This window comes from Canis lupus, chromosome 23 (assembly GCF_011100685.1).
Source record: "Canis lupus familiaris isolate Mischka breed German Shepherd chromosome 23, alternate assembly UU_Cfam_GSD_1.0, whole genome shotgun sequence".
Taxonomy (NCBI): domain Eukaryota; kingdom Metazoa; phylum Chordata; class Mammalia; order Carnivora; family Canidae; genus Canis; species Canis lupus.
Window position 1 is genome coordinate 22,781,249 of NC_049244.1, and position 15,570 is coordinate 22,796,818.

General features: G+C 35.2%; 1 protein-coding gene across 1 annotated transcript; it reads left to right on the plus strand.

Annotated features, from left to right (window-relative positions):
• Positions 1-1,667: 1,667 nt before the first annotated feature.
• Positions 1,668-1,995, plus strand: LOC106557609 (60S ribosomal protein L35a-like; the record flags this gene model as incomplete). The annotated part of the gene is given in 2 exon segments (XM_038571346.1): positions 1,668-1,780; positions 1,782-1,995. Coding segments are annotated over 2 exon segments (327 nt in total), but the record flags the coding sequence as incomplete, so codon positions are not given.
• Between the last annotated feature and the right edge of the window lie 13,575 nt (positions 1,996-15,570).

A 15,570-nucleotide genomic window follows, 5' to 3' on the forward strand; every position in this document is an offset into this window, starting at 1 on the left:
GAAATAAACCAACCTTGAATATGCAATTGTATATTACGATTAAAAAGTCCATTTTAATCCATAGATTAATCTAGCAGCATAAAAACATGAAGATTTTAGGCATGCCAAGGAAACAGGGTGGCCAAAATCAGTGCATGAAATCTTTTTAAATAAAGAAAACATTGCTTTTTATTCTCTAAGCTGCACTGTCCAATATGGGAGCCACTAGACAGTGGCTAGTGAGCAGTTGAAGTGTGGCTAGTCTGAACTGAAAGCATTGCAAGTGTAAAATACATACCAGATTTCAAAGACTTAGTGTAGGAAAAGCACGTAAAATACCTAATATTTTTATGTTGAAACAATAAATCTTTGAATATATTAGGCTAAATAAAATTATGTTAACATTAATTTAATCTATTTTAATTTTTTTCTAGTATGGAAATTTAAAATTACATACATTGGTTATATTTATGACTCACATATTTCTACTGCACATTTCTTCTCTCAGGTATAAAATAAGAAGGAATAAGATTTTAAATATTTTCTTATCTCCTATATCCCTTATAAAATTTTGCTTGACCTTAAAGTGATGAAAAAGAACCTGTTTCTGGCAAGGGAGAGGAAAGTTGATAGAATGCAATGGGAAAATACATGATGTATTTTTAAGGATGTATCTCCCTCACTTCCCTCTCCCAGATCCCTTTTTTAAAGACTTTATTTATTTGAGAGAGAGCGTGAGCATAAGCAGGGGAATGGGGAGAAGGAGAAGCGGACTCCCTAAGCAGGGAGCCTGAGGCAGCACTCAAACCCACGACCCTGGGATCATGATGAGCCAAAGGCAACCACTGAACTGACTGAGCCACTCAGATGCTCTTCCTTTTTTTTTTTTTTTTTAAGATTTATTTATTTATTCATTAGAGACACAGGAAGAGAGGCAGAGACACAGACAGAGGGAGAAGCAGGCTCCCCACAGGGAACCCATTAAGTGACTCCATCCCAGGACCCCGGGATCATGACTTGAGCCAAAGGCAGATGCTCAGCCAATGAGCCACCCAGGCAGGTGCCTTTCACTCATCTTTTTTAAAGCAGATAATTCCTAATGATAAAGAAACAAATTTCCACATGTCAGAGATAATATGTTCATATGAACAGTTAAATTCTAGCTAAAGCCTCCTGCCTCAGACTTACAAAAAGTGTAATTTCATTTTATTTTTAATTTATTGATCACTGACATTAAAAAAAAAAGAACCAAAAATATTGTATACGCCTAGTTTCTGTACCTGGTCAGGGACCACACTGTCAGTTAAATTGTTTAGTGCCATGTAGAATTCAAAAGAGAATTCTCAATTGTCCAAAACACTAATTTTCAAATTCTAAATAAATCTTAAATCAGTGTATATAACATTGCATATCTTACTTTAATTATTCTAAGTTTTTTTATTTCTGGTATAATATTTACTACCTGAATTAAATATTCTTTATGTAGTTCTTGTGGATAAGCATAGCAACCCCCCTTAATCCAAGACTAAAGATGCAACAAAAATATTTATTATAAGGGATGCCTGGGTGGCGCAGTGGTTGAGCATCTGCCTTCGGCTCAGGACATGATCCTGGAGATCTGGAATCGAGTCCCATATCAAGCTCCTGCAGGGAGGCTGCTTCTCCCTCTGCCTGTGTCTCTGCCTCTCTCTGGAAGGCTTTGGTCCAAGGCCATTTTTGCCGCCTATAAATGGGGTCTCCGGAACCAGAGGGAGCACACAGCTCTACTTAAGATCGAAGGTGTTTATGCTTGAGATGAAACAGTTCTATCTCGGCAAGCGATGTGCTTATGTCTACAAAGCAAAGAACAACACAGTAACTCCTGGTGGCAAACCAAGCAAAACCAGAGTAATCTGGGGAAAAGTAACTCGTGCTCATGGAAACAGCCGCATGGTTCGTGCCAAATTCCGAAGCAACCTTCCTGTGAAAGCTATTGGCCACAGAATCCACGTGATACTGTACCCCTCAAGGATTTAAACTTACAAAAAAAAAAAAAAAAAAAAAAAAAAAAGCAGGGGAATGGATGTCTCTAATGAATAAATAAATAAAACCTTTAAAAATATTTATTATACCCTCCAATGTTCTATAGATAGTTTTCTGTTTGACACATTATGAACATGACTCATTTTGGCTAATTTTTTTTTTTTTACAAGGTGTGAGACTTAACAGAGATTTACTTATTTATTTATACTTGGCCTATGGGTATTCATGTTTTAGCAAAGATTTCATTCTTTCACTGCACTGCTTTTGCAACTTTGTCAAATATCAGTTGGGCATATTCATGAGCCTATTTTGTAATTCTCTCTTTTGTTACACACAGTTTTGATTGCTGTAAGTATATGATCTTGAAATCAGGAAAGGGAACTCCCCCATTTTATTTGTTTTTTTTTTGGGGGGATCCCTGGGTGGCGCAGCGGTTTGGCGCCTGCCTTTGTCGCAGGGTGCGATCCTGGAGACCCGGGATCGAATCCCACATCGGCTCCCGGTGCATGGAGCCTGCTTCTCTCTCTGCCTGTGTCTCTGCCTCTCTCTCTCTCTGTGTGACTATCATAAATAAATTTTTAAAAAATTATTTATTTTTTTCAGAATTCTTTTAGCTGTTCTAGTTCCTTTGCCTTTCTATACTAATCTTTTCTTGCAAAGATTTTGATAGGAATTATTGTAAACTTGCATATCAATTTATAGGAATTCACCTTTGTCTATGCGGAGTTTTCCAACCTATGAATTCAGTATGTCTCTCCATTTATTGCGATTTTCTTTGATTTCTTTCACCAGATTATTGCAGTTTCTGAATGCATGTTTTGTTATATGTACCCCTATTTCATTCTCTCTTGAATGATTGTAAGTGATATTTAAAATTTTTGGTGTCTATCTATTTTTGTATCCTGTAACATGGCTGAATTCACTTAGTTCTGTTTTTTTGTTGATTCTCAAGTATGTTCTACACATAACATCATGTCACAGCAAATAGGGAAAGTTTTATTTATTCCTTTCTAAGCTGTTTTCCCTCCCTCCCTCCCTCCCTCCCTCCCTCCCTCCCTCCCTTCCTTCCTTCCTTCCTTCCTTCCTTCCTTCCTTCCTTCCTTCCTTCCTTCCTTCCTTCCTTCTCTTTCTCTTTTTGCCTTAATGAACTGGTTAAAATTTCTACCACTAAGAGTGGTGACATGGATGTATTTATCTTGCTCCTGAATTTAGGAAGAAAGCATTCAGTCTTTAACTATTAAGAATAATGTTAGCTATAAGGTTTTTATATATGCTATTTTTCAAATTGAGGACACTTCTCTCTACTCCTATGTTTCTAGGAGTTTTTATCATAAAGACTGTTGAATTTTGTCAATTTTTTTACTGCATATATTGATATGATCATGTGGTTTTTCTTTAGTCTGTTAATATGGAGGATTAGATTTAGTTTTGAATATTGAACCAATACTGAATCACTGGAATAAGCCCCACTTGGTTATGGTGTATAATTATTTTAATGTATTTCTGAATTCTACATCCTAAAATTTTTGTTTTTGAGGTCTTAAAGTTTTCCATTTTTTTTATTGTCCTTGGTTTTCGTATCATGATAATATTAATTTAATATTGCATAAAGAAATGGTCCCTTTATTTCTATCTTCTAAGAGTTTGTTTAGAACTCATGTTAATTCTTCACTAGTTTCTCCAGTGAAAACATCTGGGTCTGGAGATTTTTCTCTTGGAGTTTTTAAATTATGAACTCAACTTCCTTAATAGTTACAGCCCTATTCAGATTATTTATTTCATATTGGGTATGTTTGCTAATGCTACTTTTCAAGGAATTGGTCCATGTTGTTTACATTGTTAACTCCACTGGCATAGAATTGTCTGTAGTATTTTCTCCTCTTCTTCCTCCTCATTATTAGTATTACTTGAGGTCAAAGGGTCTTTAGTGATATCTTGTTTTATTTTTAGTATTGATAATTTAGGTCTTCCTTTTTTCTTTGTTATTCTTGCTGGAAGTTTGCAAGTTTCATCAACTTTATTGTTTTGCTGTTTTCAAATTCGTTTACTTCTACTTTATCTTTATTTCCTTCTTTCTGCTTGTTTTGAGTTTATTTTGCTTTTTTTTTTCTAGGTTTTAAAAAATATTTTATTTATTTATTTGAGAAAGAGAGAGAGGGCAGGGAGGGACAGAGGGAGAGGGAGAGAATCTCCAGATGACTCTGCACTGAGTGAAGACCTTGATGTGGAGCTGGATCCCATGATCACAACCCCAGACAAAGCTAAGAGTCAGACACCCAACTAACTGAGCCACCCAGGGGCCCCTTTCAAGGTTTTTGAGGTGAGAGCCTAGATTATATATTTGAGGCTTTTCTTTTTTTATAATGTCTGTATTTAGTACTATAAATTTTCCTTTTAGCACTGCTTTGTTGCATCCCACATATTTTCATATATTTTGTTTTCATTTTTATTCAGTTCAATATAACCTAATTTTTTTCTTAGTACTTGCTCTTAGTCCATGTGTCATTTAGAAGTATGTTTCCTAGTTTCCCTTTGTTGGGTAATTCGGTTATATTTCCATTATCAATTTGTTTAGACCTTAATTCTATTTTGCTCTAAAAACATATTCTAATTTCAATTTAAAAATTTTAAGAATTATTTTATGGATAAGGATATGGTCTATCTTGGTATACATTCTATGGGAACTTTAGAAGAATGCATATTCTGCTTTTTTGGGGTGGAGTTTTCTGTAAATGTCTATTCGATTCTATTGATTGATGATATTGTTGAATTATATATAGTTTTTTTTTTTTTTCTCTAGTTGTTCCATCAATTGTTTAGATAGGGCATTGAAGTCCCTAACTATAATTGTGGATCTGTCTGTTTCTACTACTTTTAATTCTCTCAGTTCTTATTTCACATACTTTATAGCTCTCTTGCATATGTATAATCTTGATAGATTAATCCTTTTGTCAAATATAATTCAGATAATTCATATATAATTTGTCTCTACTTATATTCTTTGATCTGAAATCCACTTTAATGTTAATATAGTTACTCCTGCTTTCTTCTTATTAATTTTTTCATTACATATCTTTTTAATCTTTTTTACATTTAACCTGCCTACATCATATGTGAGTTTCTGGCATCACAATTTTTAACCCACTCTGCCACTCTCTGTCTTTTAATTGATATGTTTAGGCCTTTTATATTTAATATAAGTATCGATATGTTAGGTCTTCAGTCTGCAATTTTTTTTGTTTTCCCTTTATTTTTTTCCATTTTCTTCTTTTCTGTAGATTATTTGTAATCATTTTTAGAATTCCATTTTGAATTATCTATATATTTTTATAGTATCTTTTTGTAATTTTTTCAGTGGTTGCTCTCAGCATAACATTATATATATGTAGCTTATTATAGTCAATGGGTATTGCCATTCTACCAGTCTATATGAAGTATAGAGAACTTACCTCCCTTTAGTCCTTTTATCCTTCCTATTTATAATATAATCACCTTAAATACTTCTTCTATATATATTTAGAATCACTATACACAGGGATACTATTATTTTTTAGTTTAAAGGAAAACATCACTAGAAAATAGGAGAAAGAAAATCTATCGTATTTACCAACATTTTTGCTTAGAGTATATTTTATTCCTTTTTTAGGTTCCAAGTAAGGTCCTCTTTTTTTTTTCCCCGCTCTCTGTTTAGAGAAAATCTTCTAGCTATTCTTTTAGGGTAGACCTGCCAACAATAAATTCTCTTAGCTTTCCTTCCTCTGAAAAGTTTTGATTTCTTTTTCATTATTAAAGGGTAATTTCTCTGTATATGAGATTTTGTATTAATAGTTTTTGTTTCTTCAGCACTTGAAAAATGTTGTGCTATTTTCTTCTGTCCTTCATGGTTTCTGACAAAAATTTACCCTTATTAAAATGATTTTTTGCCTCTAGGTAAGGTGTTCATATTTTGCTGCTTTCAAGATTTTTCCTTTGTCTTTAATTTTCATAAGTTTGACTATGATGTATCTTTGTATGGGAATTCTTTGGGTTGATCTTGTTTGGAGTTTCCTAAGATTCCTGAATCTGTCGTTTTGTTATTTTGCAAAATTTAGGAAGTCGTCACTTCTGCAAGGACTTTTTTCTCTTTTTCTTCTACTCATTAAACTCCAATGACATGAATGTTATATTTCATTTTAATTGTACAATGCCTGATTGTTCATTTTTGGTTTTAGGACTTTTTGTTGTTGTTGTTCTGGTTGGCTGTTTTTTTCCTGTTGTTTTAATTGTTCTTTATCTCTGTCCTTCCAATCTGCTATTTAGCTCATCATATTTTTATTTTGGTTATTGTATTTTTCAATTTGGTTCTTTATATTTTCTATTTCTTTGTTGAAACTTTCTATTTTTTTATTTGTTGCTAGTGTTTGAAATTTCTCATTGAAAAATTTTTATGATGACTACATTAAAATTTTGGCAGCTAATTCTAACATTTCTGTCATCTTTAAGTTGGTATCTTTTAATTGTTATTGTCATTAATTGTCATTAACTGTCAACTCAAGTAGGTGAGAGGTTTTGTCATTACTGAGTGGGGGTTCACATCTCCTATTATGTCTCCACCAACACCTCTCCGGTTGGGATGAGGAGTGTCTTGTTACTCTTTCCTATGAGGCTCTCACTGATATGGGAAACTAACCTCGGATTAGCTGGGATTATAAATTGTGCTTTATTACTGCCAGATGTCTGTGGAAATCCAGGTTTTTTACATGGTCTTTATTGATCCCACAAGGGGAAGTTATCACCTGGTGATAGTGAAATTCCTGGCTCTCTATTCTGGCCTCTCTGAAATCATGCTGGCAAGGGTGGAAGTCTAGACTGCCCACTCAGTCTTATCTTGAGTGGCTGGAGGTGAGGGTAGCAATTTTTTCTGTGATATATGGCTTAGGTAGAGAGGTATTGTCTAAAGTTTTCTGTCTTTCCAGATTATCCCTTTTCTGGTTCTTTGGATAGTGAAGGCCAATGTTTGTTGAAGAGATTCTATCCATTGGCATTTCTGAGTTGTCAGCTTCTTTAGTTCCAAGTCTGGAATTAAGCAAAAAGAAAACTTAGAGAACTCAATACTTTATCATTTTTGTGCCTCAAGGTCCCTAACCAATCCAACTTCTCTCTGTCTTGTTCTCCATATATATAATATCCAAGATTTTTCTTTAGAGGTATCTAGTGGGATGAATGGGGGAAAGTATATTTATTGCATCCTCTCAGATTTTGTTACTCTTCCCCACCCAACATAGGAAAGAAGGCAGAGGTACTCCGAAGGTTATATGCCTTTCCCTAGGCTCTGCTGATGGAGAAATATGGATGCTTCCATATACAGACTCAGGGCAGATGTGGATTTCGAAGCATCTCCAGCTTCTTCCTAACTTCCCTCTAACTTACCCACTTTGCCATTTTAAAACTACATACCACCTTCCAAAATGAGCTGCTCAAGATACTTGATTAGGGAGGCACAGAGAAATACAAGTCTATAAGGCCTGTTTCCTGACAGCATCCATCAATTGGAGGAAGTTATTTCACTTTTTCCTACTGTAGGACTTCTAATTATCATGAGGAACCACAAATTACCATGAATCACTTGAAATACAGGGTCAGTCAGCCCATCCACCTGTACTGTGGGAGGCTTGATTTTATTAGCACTAACCAGGCTTGATAGATGGATGTCAAGCATGTCTTGAATTCCTTTTACAAAAGAAGCTGTGTAACATTACTTAGCAGGTTACTCATTTATTCTGGCTGAGTTATCACTGGATTTGATTTTCAGTGAAGTCAGCTAATAGAGACAGCAGCAAAAAGGTAAAAACAAAAAACAACAACAAAAAACCCTCCCAAAAGAACAACAAAAAACAACCCTAAAAACAAAAAGACACCCCCCAAAAAACATAAAAATTAAACAAAACACACAAGGAAGCAGCATAGAGTCTGTCATTCAGTGGGGACTTGAGGAAAAAAATAGTCTCTGGCCCTTAAATTGGAAGAAATTGCCAGCAGGCATATGAGAAGGTGGGAAATGAATGAATAGAATATACTATGTCACACTCTCATTCCACCCCTCAGTATTCACATTCTTTAGCATTCTCTAATTTGGGATCATAGTGTTTACCTTTTTTACTTCTAAGAGTTTTTGTGAGGCCAAAATGAGGTACAATATTTACCCCTTCAATAATAAGTGAGTACAAAACTCTCAGCTTGGCAAATTTGCATTAGTCGATGCCTCCTCCGTGTCCTCTTTTGCTTTTTCATATTCTTCTTTCTTTCCCTTCTATTCAGGGTTTAAGAAGGAAGTGGAGAAGGAAATTCCAGGATCCATAAGGTATAACAAAACAGGCTTTGTGATGTCAGTTGTATTTTTTCTCTGTCTCTTGATTCCTTCACATAAATAGAACATGTGAGGCACTTGATGCTATGTTGACTCACCTATTCTCTTATTGGATTTGATAGGCCATAAGCCCTGGAATTCTCTTAAGAGTATGAAAAAGGGAACACAGGAGGATCAAGAAGTTATTGTTGAAAGTAGATGGCATCCAAGAAGTGGCATTTGTTCTTGCATTTGTACATGTTTAAATCTATTAATTTCTTTGTCCAGAATATCTAATCACTAATCACAAACTCGAAGCCCACTTCTGTATGCACAAGATGTATTGATTTTTGTCCATGTTGCTTTTCTTTCTTTTGTTTCTTAGAGACTGGGGGCATAGGGGGGCAGAGGAAATGAGGGCGGGGCAGAGAGAGAGAATCTTAAGTAGACTCCACTCCCAGAGCAAAGCCTAATGCGAGGCCTGATCTCATGGCCCTGAGTTCATGACCTGAGCCAAAATCAGGAGTTGAACACTTAACCCACTAAGACACCCAAGTACCCCTGTCTATATAGCTTTTTAAAAATCTTGGGATCCCTGGGTGGCACAGCGGTTTAGCACCTGCCTTTGGCCCAGGGCGCGATCCTGGAGACCCAGGATCGAATCCCACGTCGGGCTCCCTGCATGGAGCCTGCTTCTCCCTCTGCCTGTGTCTCTGCCTTTCTCTCTCTCTCTCACTGTGTGCCTATCATAAATAAAAATAAATAAATAAATAAAAATAAAAATCTTGAAATTTTACCCATATATATTATTTGAATTCTTTGCTTCTCTGTAAAAACCAGAAGACCTGACTTTCTAGGTCCACATTTCTGCATAACAAATGAACAGAGAATGAGGAGCTACCACTGCTGGTAGATAAAGCCTGTGCTCTTCAGTTACTGTGTCTCCATTACTCTCTGTTACCTTATACCTGGCTAGAGTCACTCTTTGCTCTACTTTCTGACCTCAATAGACTTATAATTTATGAATCCTTATATAAAGAATGCAATTTAAAATGTATTTCACTTGCTTTTAATGATGTGCCTTATTTTCAGTTTTCACAAATATAAAACCAAAGACATGAATTTGAGTACCAGTAGTTTATTTGGAAGGTGAGCCCAAGAAATAATCATATTGGAGTGGAGACTGGGAAGGGAAGATTGCCAAGAAAAAGTAGGTCAATTGGCAACTCACTGCATGGTTGTATGTGACCTTCTGTGTGACCTTGTGAAACATAATTTAGAATGGTCCCATGGGAGGCAAGAAAACTAGAACATTTATCCATCAGATTACTACCTTCATTGGTTGGCAGTCACACCTGGGAGCCAACTCTTCTACGTGTCCAACCTTCTCCCAGGTTGCTTGGGTATAGGAGTGCTTGCATTAGGAAGTTATAGGTGCTCATGAGAAGTTTTCATTGCAGCTGCAGATAGCCTCCAATTGGCTCAAGTGATATGGACGAGTTAACAATAGTTCCTGCTACATAGTAAGTCCAGAAATGGAATGTTAGTCCTGATCCTTTAAGAGGCAGACAATAAGATGGACTTAAGCATGCAAGGATTTTATTAGGGGAATACCTGTGAAAGAAAATGGAAAAGGCTGGGAGAGCTGTAGCTCTCAATACAGGTCTGCCTTGAAAGAGGGAATGAGAAAACAAGGATAAGACAGAAGCGTCCCAGACTGCCAAGGAGTCTTAGAAAGGTTTGGCAAAGCCATTGTGAAGTATTTGAGCCAATATCTGTGGCCACAGGTGTTTCAAGTCTTCCAGGAATGCCTGCCATCCTTCTATTGGCTGGGAACCATCCTAAGAGGTATGTCCTTTGCAAAAATGTGATGGTTCGGGAGCATGGCTGCTGGTTAACTGCCATCCCTGTAGTTGAAGGTCTTCTAAATGCATTTTGGTGGCCACCACAAATAGTAATAGAAATATGGCAAGGCATACAACATCCAATGATGTGCAGGTGTCAGTTCATGTGGCCTATGTATCTCTTTCAACTCTCCTTCAGTGACTCCTTGACGTGAAATTGGCCATGATGGAAATCTTCTCAATACAGAAACTGACAAATGCTACATATCACTGCTTCTCCTCCCCTCAAGAGACCGTTGTTAAATATGTACCAGTGCCCCATTGATAACATCTAAACTAAACATGTCACAGTGTAGTAGAATAAAAACCTAGAAATATTCTTCCAATTTCAACCTTACTGAGATTCCACTATAGAATAATTCCATATGGTTTCCTCTGAAATAATGAATGTCACTCACTTATTTTTGCCATCAAAAGAGGCTCCCTTCCTTTATTTGTCATACAAATGTCATACATGTTTCTTTTCTGAAAAGGAAACATGTATTTTTATATCAGTGTTTTATTATCTCTCTAGTCCAAAGACTTAAGAGAAAAATTACATTGAAAAGCAAAATTGTGTTCCGCTATTACAATATTATATGTGGCATTATAATAATAATACCTGTTTTGGTAAACATAACATCTCTAGATGCAGTAGTAGAGTTAAAGTTTAACTGTCAAAGAATGAAATAAGGCACATTCAACCTACCAAAGGATGAAAGTCAATTCAGATACCTGAATTCTAATACCATGTGTGTTTTTCACCTTTGGATTTCAGGGCACTGAATTGGTCTCCTTTCTATAGTCTAATTCAACAAATGAATAGGTGGCATTGCCCCCTACTTACTACAAAGAGAGACATATATACAGTAGAATAACACCATTAAAGTAATTTGAGTTTTTTGAGAAAAAAAGGTGCTATATTTATAAAAATAGCAAGGATTATTATTCATATTCAGGAATTTTGCCAACTCCCACAGCTTTCCTTGTGATTATCTACCATTTCCAATAAGTAACATTTCAACATTTGATGTTATCATGCAATCATAGTAGAAGAATATTAAACTAGAAAAAAAAAAGCCAAACACATGAAAATGTCTATACATTGTATTCTACTCATGTAATTTAAAATTCATAAAGTCTACAAGACTGGTATAATCTGAGCCTATTTAAGGATATGCTGTCATTTTGGAATAAACATTGTTTCTCATAAAAATTAGATAGTTTATGAGGGTGTGACATTTTAAATAAATACCCTGCTCTCAAGAGAAAAGAAAGTTAATGTTTATAATAGATGGTGCTCACCTGTCAGAGATGCTGTGCTAAAATTGGATATATTCACTCTCTTGAGAGTTTTAGGATTTGAATGATGGGTGAGGGCATAAGAGCAAGGACGGTAAAAACTAACCTATCTACTAGGAAAAAAATAGGTGATGGGGACAAAGTGGGATCTTGATCTGATCTGCATTCTTGAACTGTGCCATGGGCTTCCCTTTAAAAAGCTAAATAAGAATGTCCCATTTGCAGAAGCCTATGTTTATAATCCTAGCCAAAAGGTCTATGGGAAAGATAAAAAGATCTATCAATCCTCAAAATGATTTCCTATCTTTTCTTCATTAGAGCTTCATTATGTTGGATCTTTAAGATTCTTTGTATCTTCAAGCATTGTTTTTTAAATTGAATATATCCTTGAGTTAGGGCCATTCTTTAAGAGTCTCAGTAAATATTTTATTGATAATGAGCACCTTAATTTTCAGTTAAGATTGAAAGGCCATGACATCATTGGATGCTGTCTAGGGAGAGGAATTAGGTCACAGAGGACACATCTTGGGGTGAGGATATGAGAACCAAGGGAGAGGAAAGGTTTGAAATAAATAAAAAAGGGAAGGAAATCTACAGCATAGTCCTGTGCTTCTCAAATTACGTTGTGCAAAAGTTTTGTTGATTTCTGAGTTAACCCAGGCTTCTTTGCTTATAATGGAGGTTCTATCTTCATACTATTGTTGGTTATCTGTTTATTTTTACAAACACATACAGACACACAAATGTGTTTCCTTTGCCACAAGGAATATACAAATACATTATATATGATATCTCATTTGATTTTGATAACCATTCTATGTAGTATATATAGTTAATTCTATTTTATAGACAAGATCGTAGCTCTGAAATGTCAAGTCCCTTGTCCCATGTGAGATTTTTTTTTTAAGATTTATTTATTCATGAGAGACACAGAGAGAGACACAGAGAGAGAGAGAGAGAGAGAGGCAGAGACACAGGCAGAGGCAGAAGCAGGCTCCACGCAGGGAGCCCAACGTGGAACTAGATCCCAGGTCTCCAGGATCAGGACCTGGGCTGAAGGTGGCACTAAACCACTGAGCCACCCAGGCTGACCCCATGTGACATTTTTGAATGTAGAATTGTCAGACACCAAAACCCTTTTCTAACCATTATGTGACATTATCTTCCTCCTAGCAACTTGTTCAGTAAGATGGTTCACGAAGAAAAGCTGTTCTGTGATTCAATATGTTTGGAAAATGATACATATTATAATCCCTTGGATAATCAGAAATAACATTAACATATTAAAGGCAGTAAGAAGCCTCATATTTATTTAAGACAAAACACCTTCGTATAACACACCATTTTCTATGCTTATCAATTTCTGATGGAGCTGGTATCTATAGAGGATTACTGGGTATCATGGCCTGGACAAAAATGAGCTAGTCCTACATTTCACTCCCTTCTCTTTACAATTTTATTAAAACCTCTTCTTGATTGTTCATGAAACTTTTAAGTTCAGTATAGAATCCTGAATAGAATGGTGATTCCTTATACAAAGTCTTTTGTGGGAAACATGGTTAACTGTTGATCAATAGTAAACTGTAAATCAATAGTAATTTGCAGGTATCTTTCTCTTAGGAAATAAGTTTGGATTTTGGTTCACCAAGTGCATATTGTTAGATTAGAGGGGTTTTTAATTATTTGCTTATTATTTATTATTTTCTAGCTCTTACTAGATCATAAACTCCATGAGGGCAGAGATTAAGTTTTATTTCATTCATTACCATATAGCCAGTATAATTGCTGGGCTATTAAGAGCTACTGAACAGATATTTGTTGAATACAGATGATCAATGATTAAATAATAGAAAAGTGACTTAAAAACTCAACATATTCTCAAAACTAATGTCTGACATTAAAAATCCATGATAATAGTCTCCTTGGAGTAAGGGTAAGAAGTAGTGACTGGAAGGGAGCAAATGGGGCCTTCTGGGGTTCTCACAATGTTTGTTCCTGGTCTTTGTGATGGTTACATGAGCGTGTTCAGTGTTAGAAAATTCATCAATCTATGCTTCTCCCAATATTTATTATACTTCAATAATATTAGAGAAATATGTGAGATTCAGAAGTGATCTATGTTTTTATACAGTTCACCAATTCCTTATGTCAGAGCTCATAGACAAATGGAGATTAAAAATTCACCACCAACTATTGATGGATAGCAGGGCAGGGCATGGTTAAAATCTCATACTGATGAATTTTCCTTAGATGGAAGGAAGGCCCGGGTCTTGCCTAGGCCCGGGTCTTTGCTCTTTGGGAGCAATTTTCAGATTGTGGTTTTGTGAATGCTTGGACTATAGTAGAAAAGGGAAGTTACTTATTTTGTGATTAGATTTGAACTCTGTAGTTTAATTGCATAATTTAATTCAGTCCACTCAATAATTCTAATTTTGATATCATTATCTCTGTTTTACAATTGCAGTTGCTGAAACCCTAACAGGTTAACCCAACTGGTTCAAAGTTGTAGGACAAGCACAAGATTCAGATTTTCTAGGAAATTGAAATCACAAGACCATAGTGCTTTAGGAGTACAATTTGTAATGAAGTATGGATTTTTTTTCTTTGTTTTGTTTTTGTTTTTTTTCAAAAATTTTAAGTAATTCCATACCCAGGGTGGGGCTCGAACTTCACAACTCTCAAAGCACCATGGTCCTGTGATTTCAATTTACTTTCAAATCCAGCGTTTGACATATGTGAATTCCAATGATTTGCCTTTTTTTTTACTGTTTTAATAATCCTTAAGAAAAATATGCATATGCTTGTGTGTCCTTCTTATTCATGTAAAAACAAGTAATATTTCTGCATGTAAGTATAAGCTATAAATAAAATATTCCAAATTATCAGCCAATAAGCATGTGTTCTGTTAATTTTTCTAAAGATCAAATTGGCTTTATTAAAGTAGTCATGAATCAAGCAGCATTCCATCTAGCAAGTAGAAAGGAGCTCCGTGTTCTCTTCATTTTTAAAAAAACTATGTTTACCTTCCAAGTTAGACATACTCACAAAATTGAACGACACCCTCAATGTCTCATTCTGTTTTCAAAATTAAAATTTTATATTTGTCCACAAATTCCTCTGTTGTTTGAATGTTACAATAAATTTAGAAAAGAAGTCAGTTGGATAAAATATAGCTTATTCACATTGGGCTCAATCAGAAAGTGGAGCAACAATAATAAGTGAAACAATTAAATTTCTTTTTAAATGTATTTTGATAAGATCTTATAAAGACAAAAGATTTTAACAGTTATATTCCAGAAGCAACTTTATTGAGATTGTGTATTTTCTACTTTAGGGGGAATTGGAAACCGGAATCTTAGAGTTTTCTTCTCTTACTTAAAAAAAAGAATTGCCATTCAGATGCTGGGTAAAATCACAAAAATTGGGAGAAATCCGTCAACTCTCAAAGGTTCATTTAGTTGCTGACAATATTTCTCACATTTGCAATGAACTATGCAGAAAGAGACACTTGATTAGCATGTGCCATTAATCATGTAGGTAAAAGAAATGGGGTGCCTTTCATTTTCAATGAGTAGAAACACAGAGCAAATGAAGGCAAAAATCAATGGATGACAAGTAGTTTACTTATCTCATAGAATAAAGTCTGATTTGGAAAAAATATTGTGATTCCAGCAGCATTCATTTATGATTATTGAAGTCATTTATTCTCCATGGCACACGAATATATCATTTGTCGAAACATATTGGCTTTTTAAAATTTATCTTTTGCTATTTATTTTCCCTATTCAAAGAGAACATGAAGCTTTCTGATCTAGATGCATATTCAGTGAAAGCTGTGGATACTCTGCCTTCTTGAATGACTCTTCAAAGGTAATTTACATGCCATCAAAGGTTGCAACAAATCGTCATAGTCTTTGTATATGAAAGGTGCGAAACCTGATCACTTAAAGAAAAAAAAGAAAACAAAAACTATTCAAACAAAATTCTAGGTTAGCTTTTGATTAGAGGGAATTAGAATATAAATGAATACAGACGTGGAGATAGGTCAGGTAATTCTTG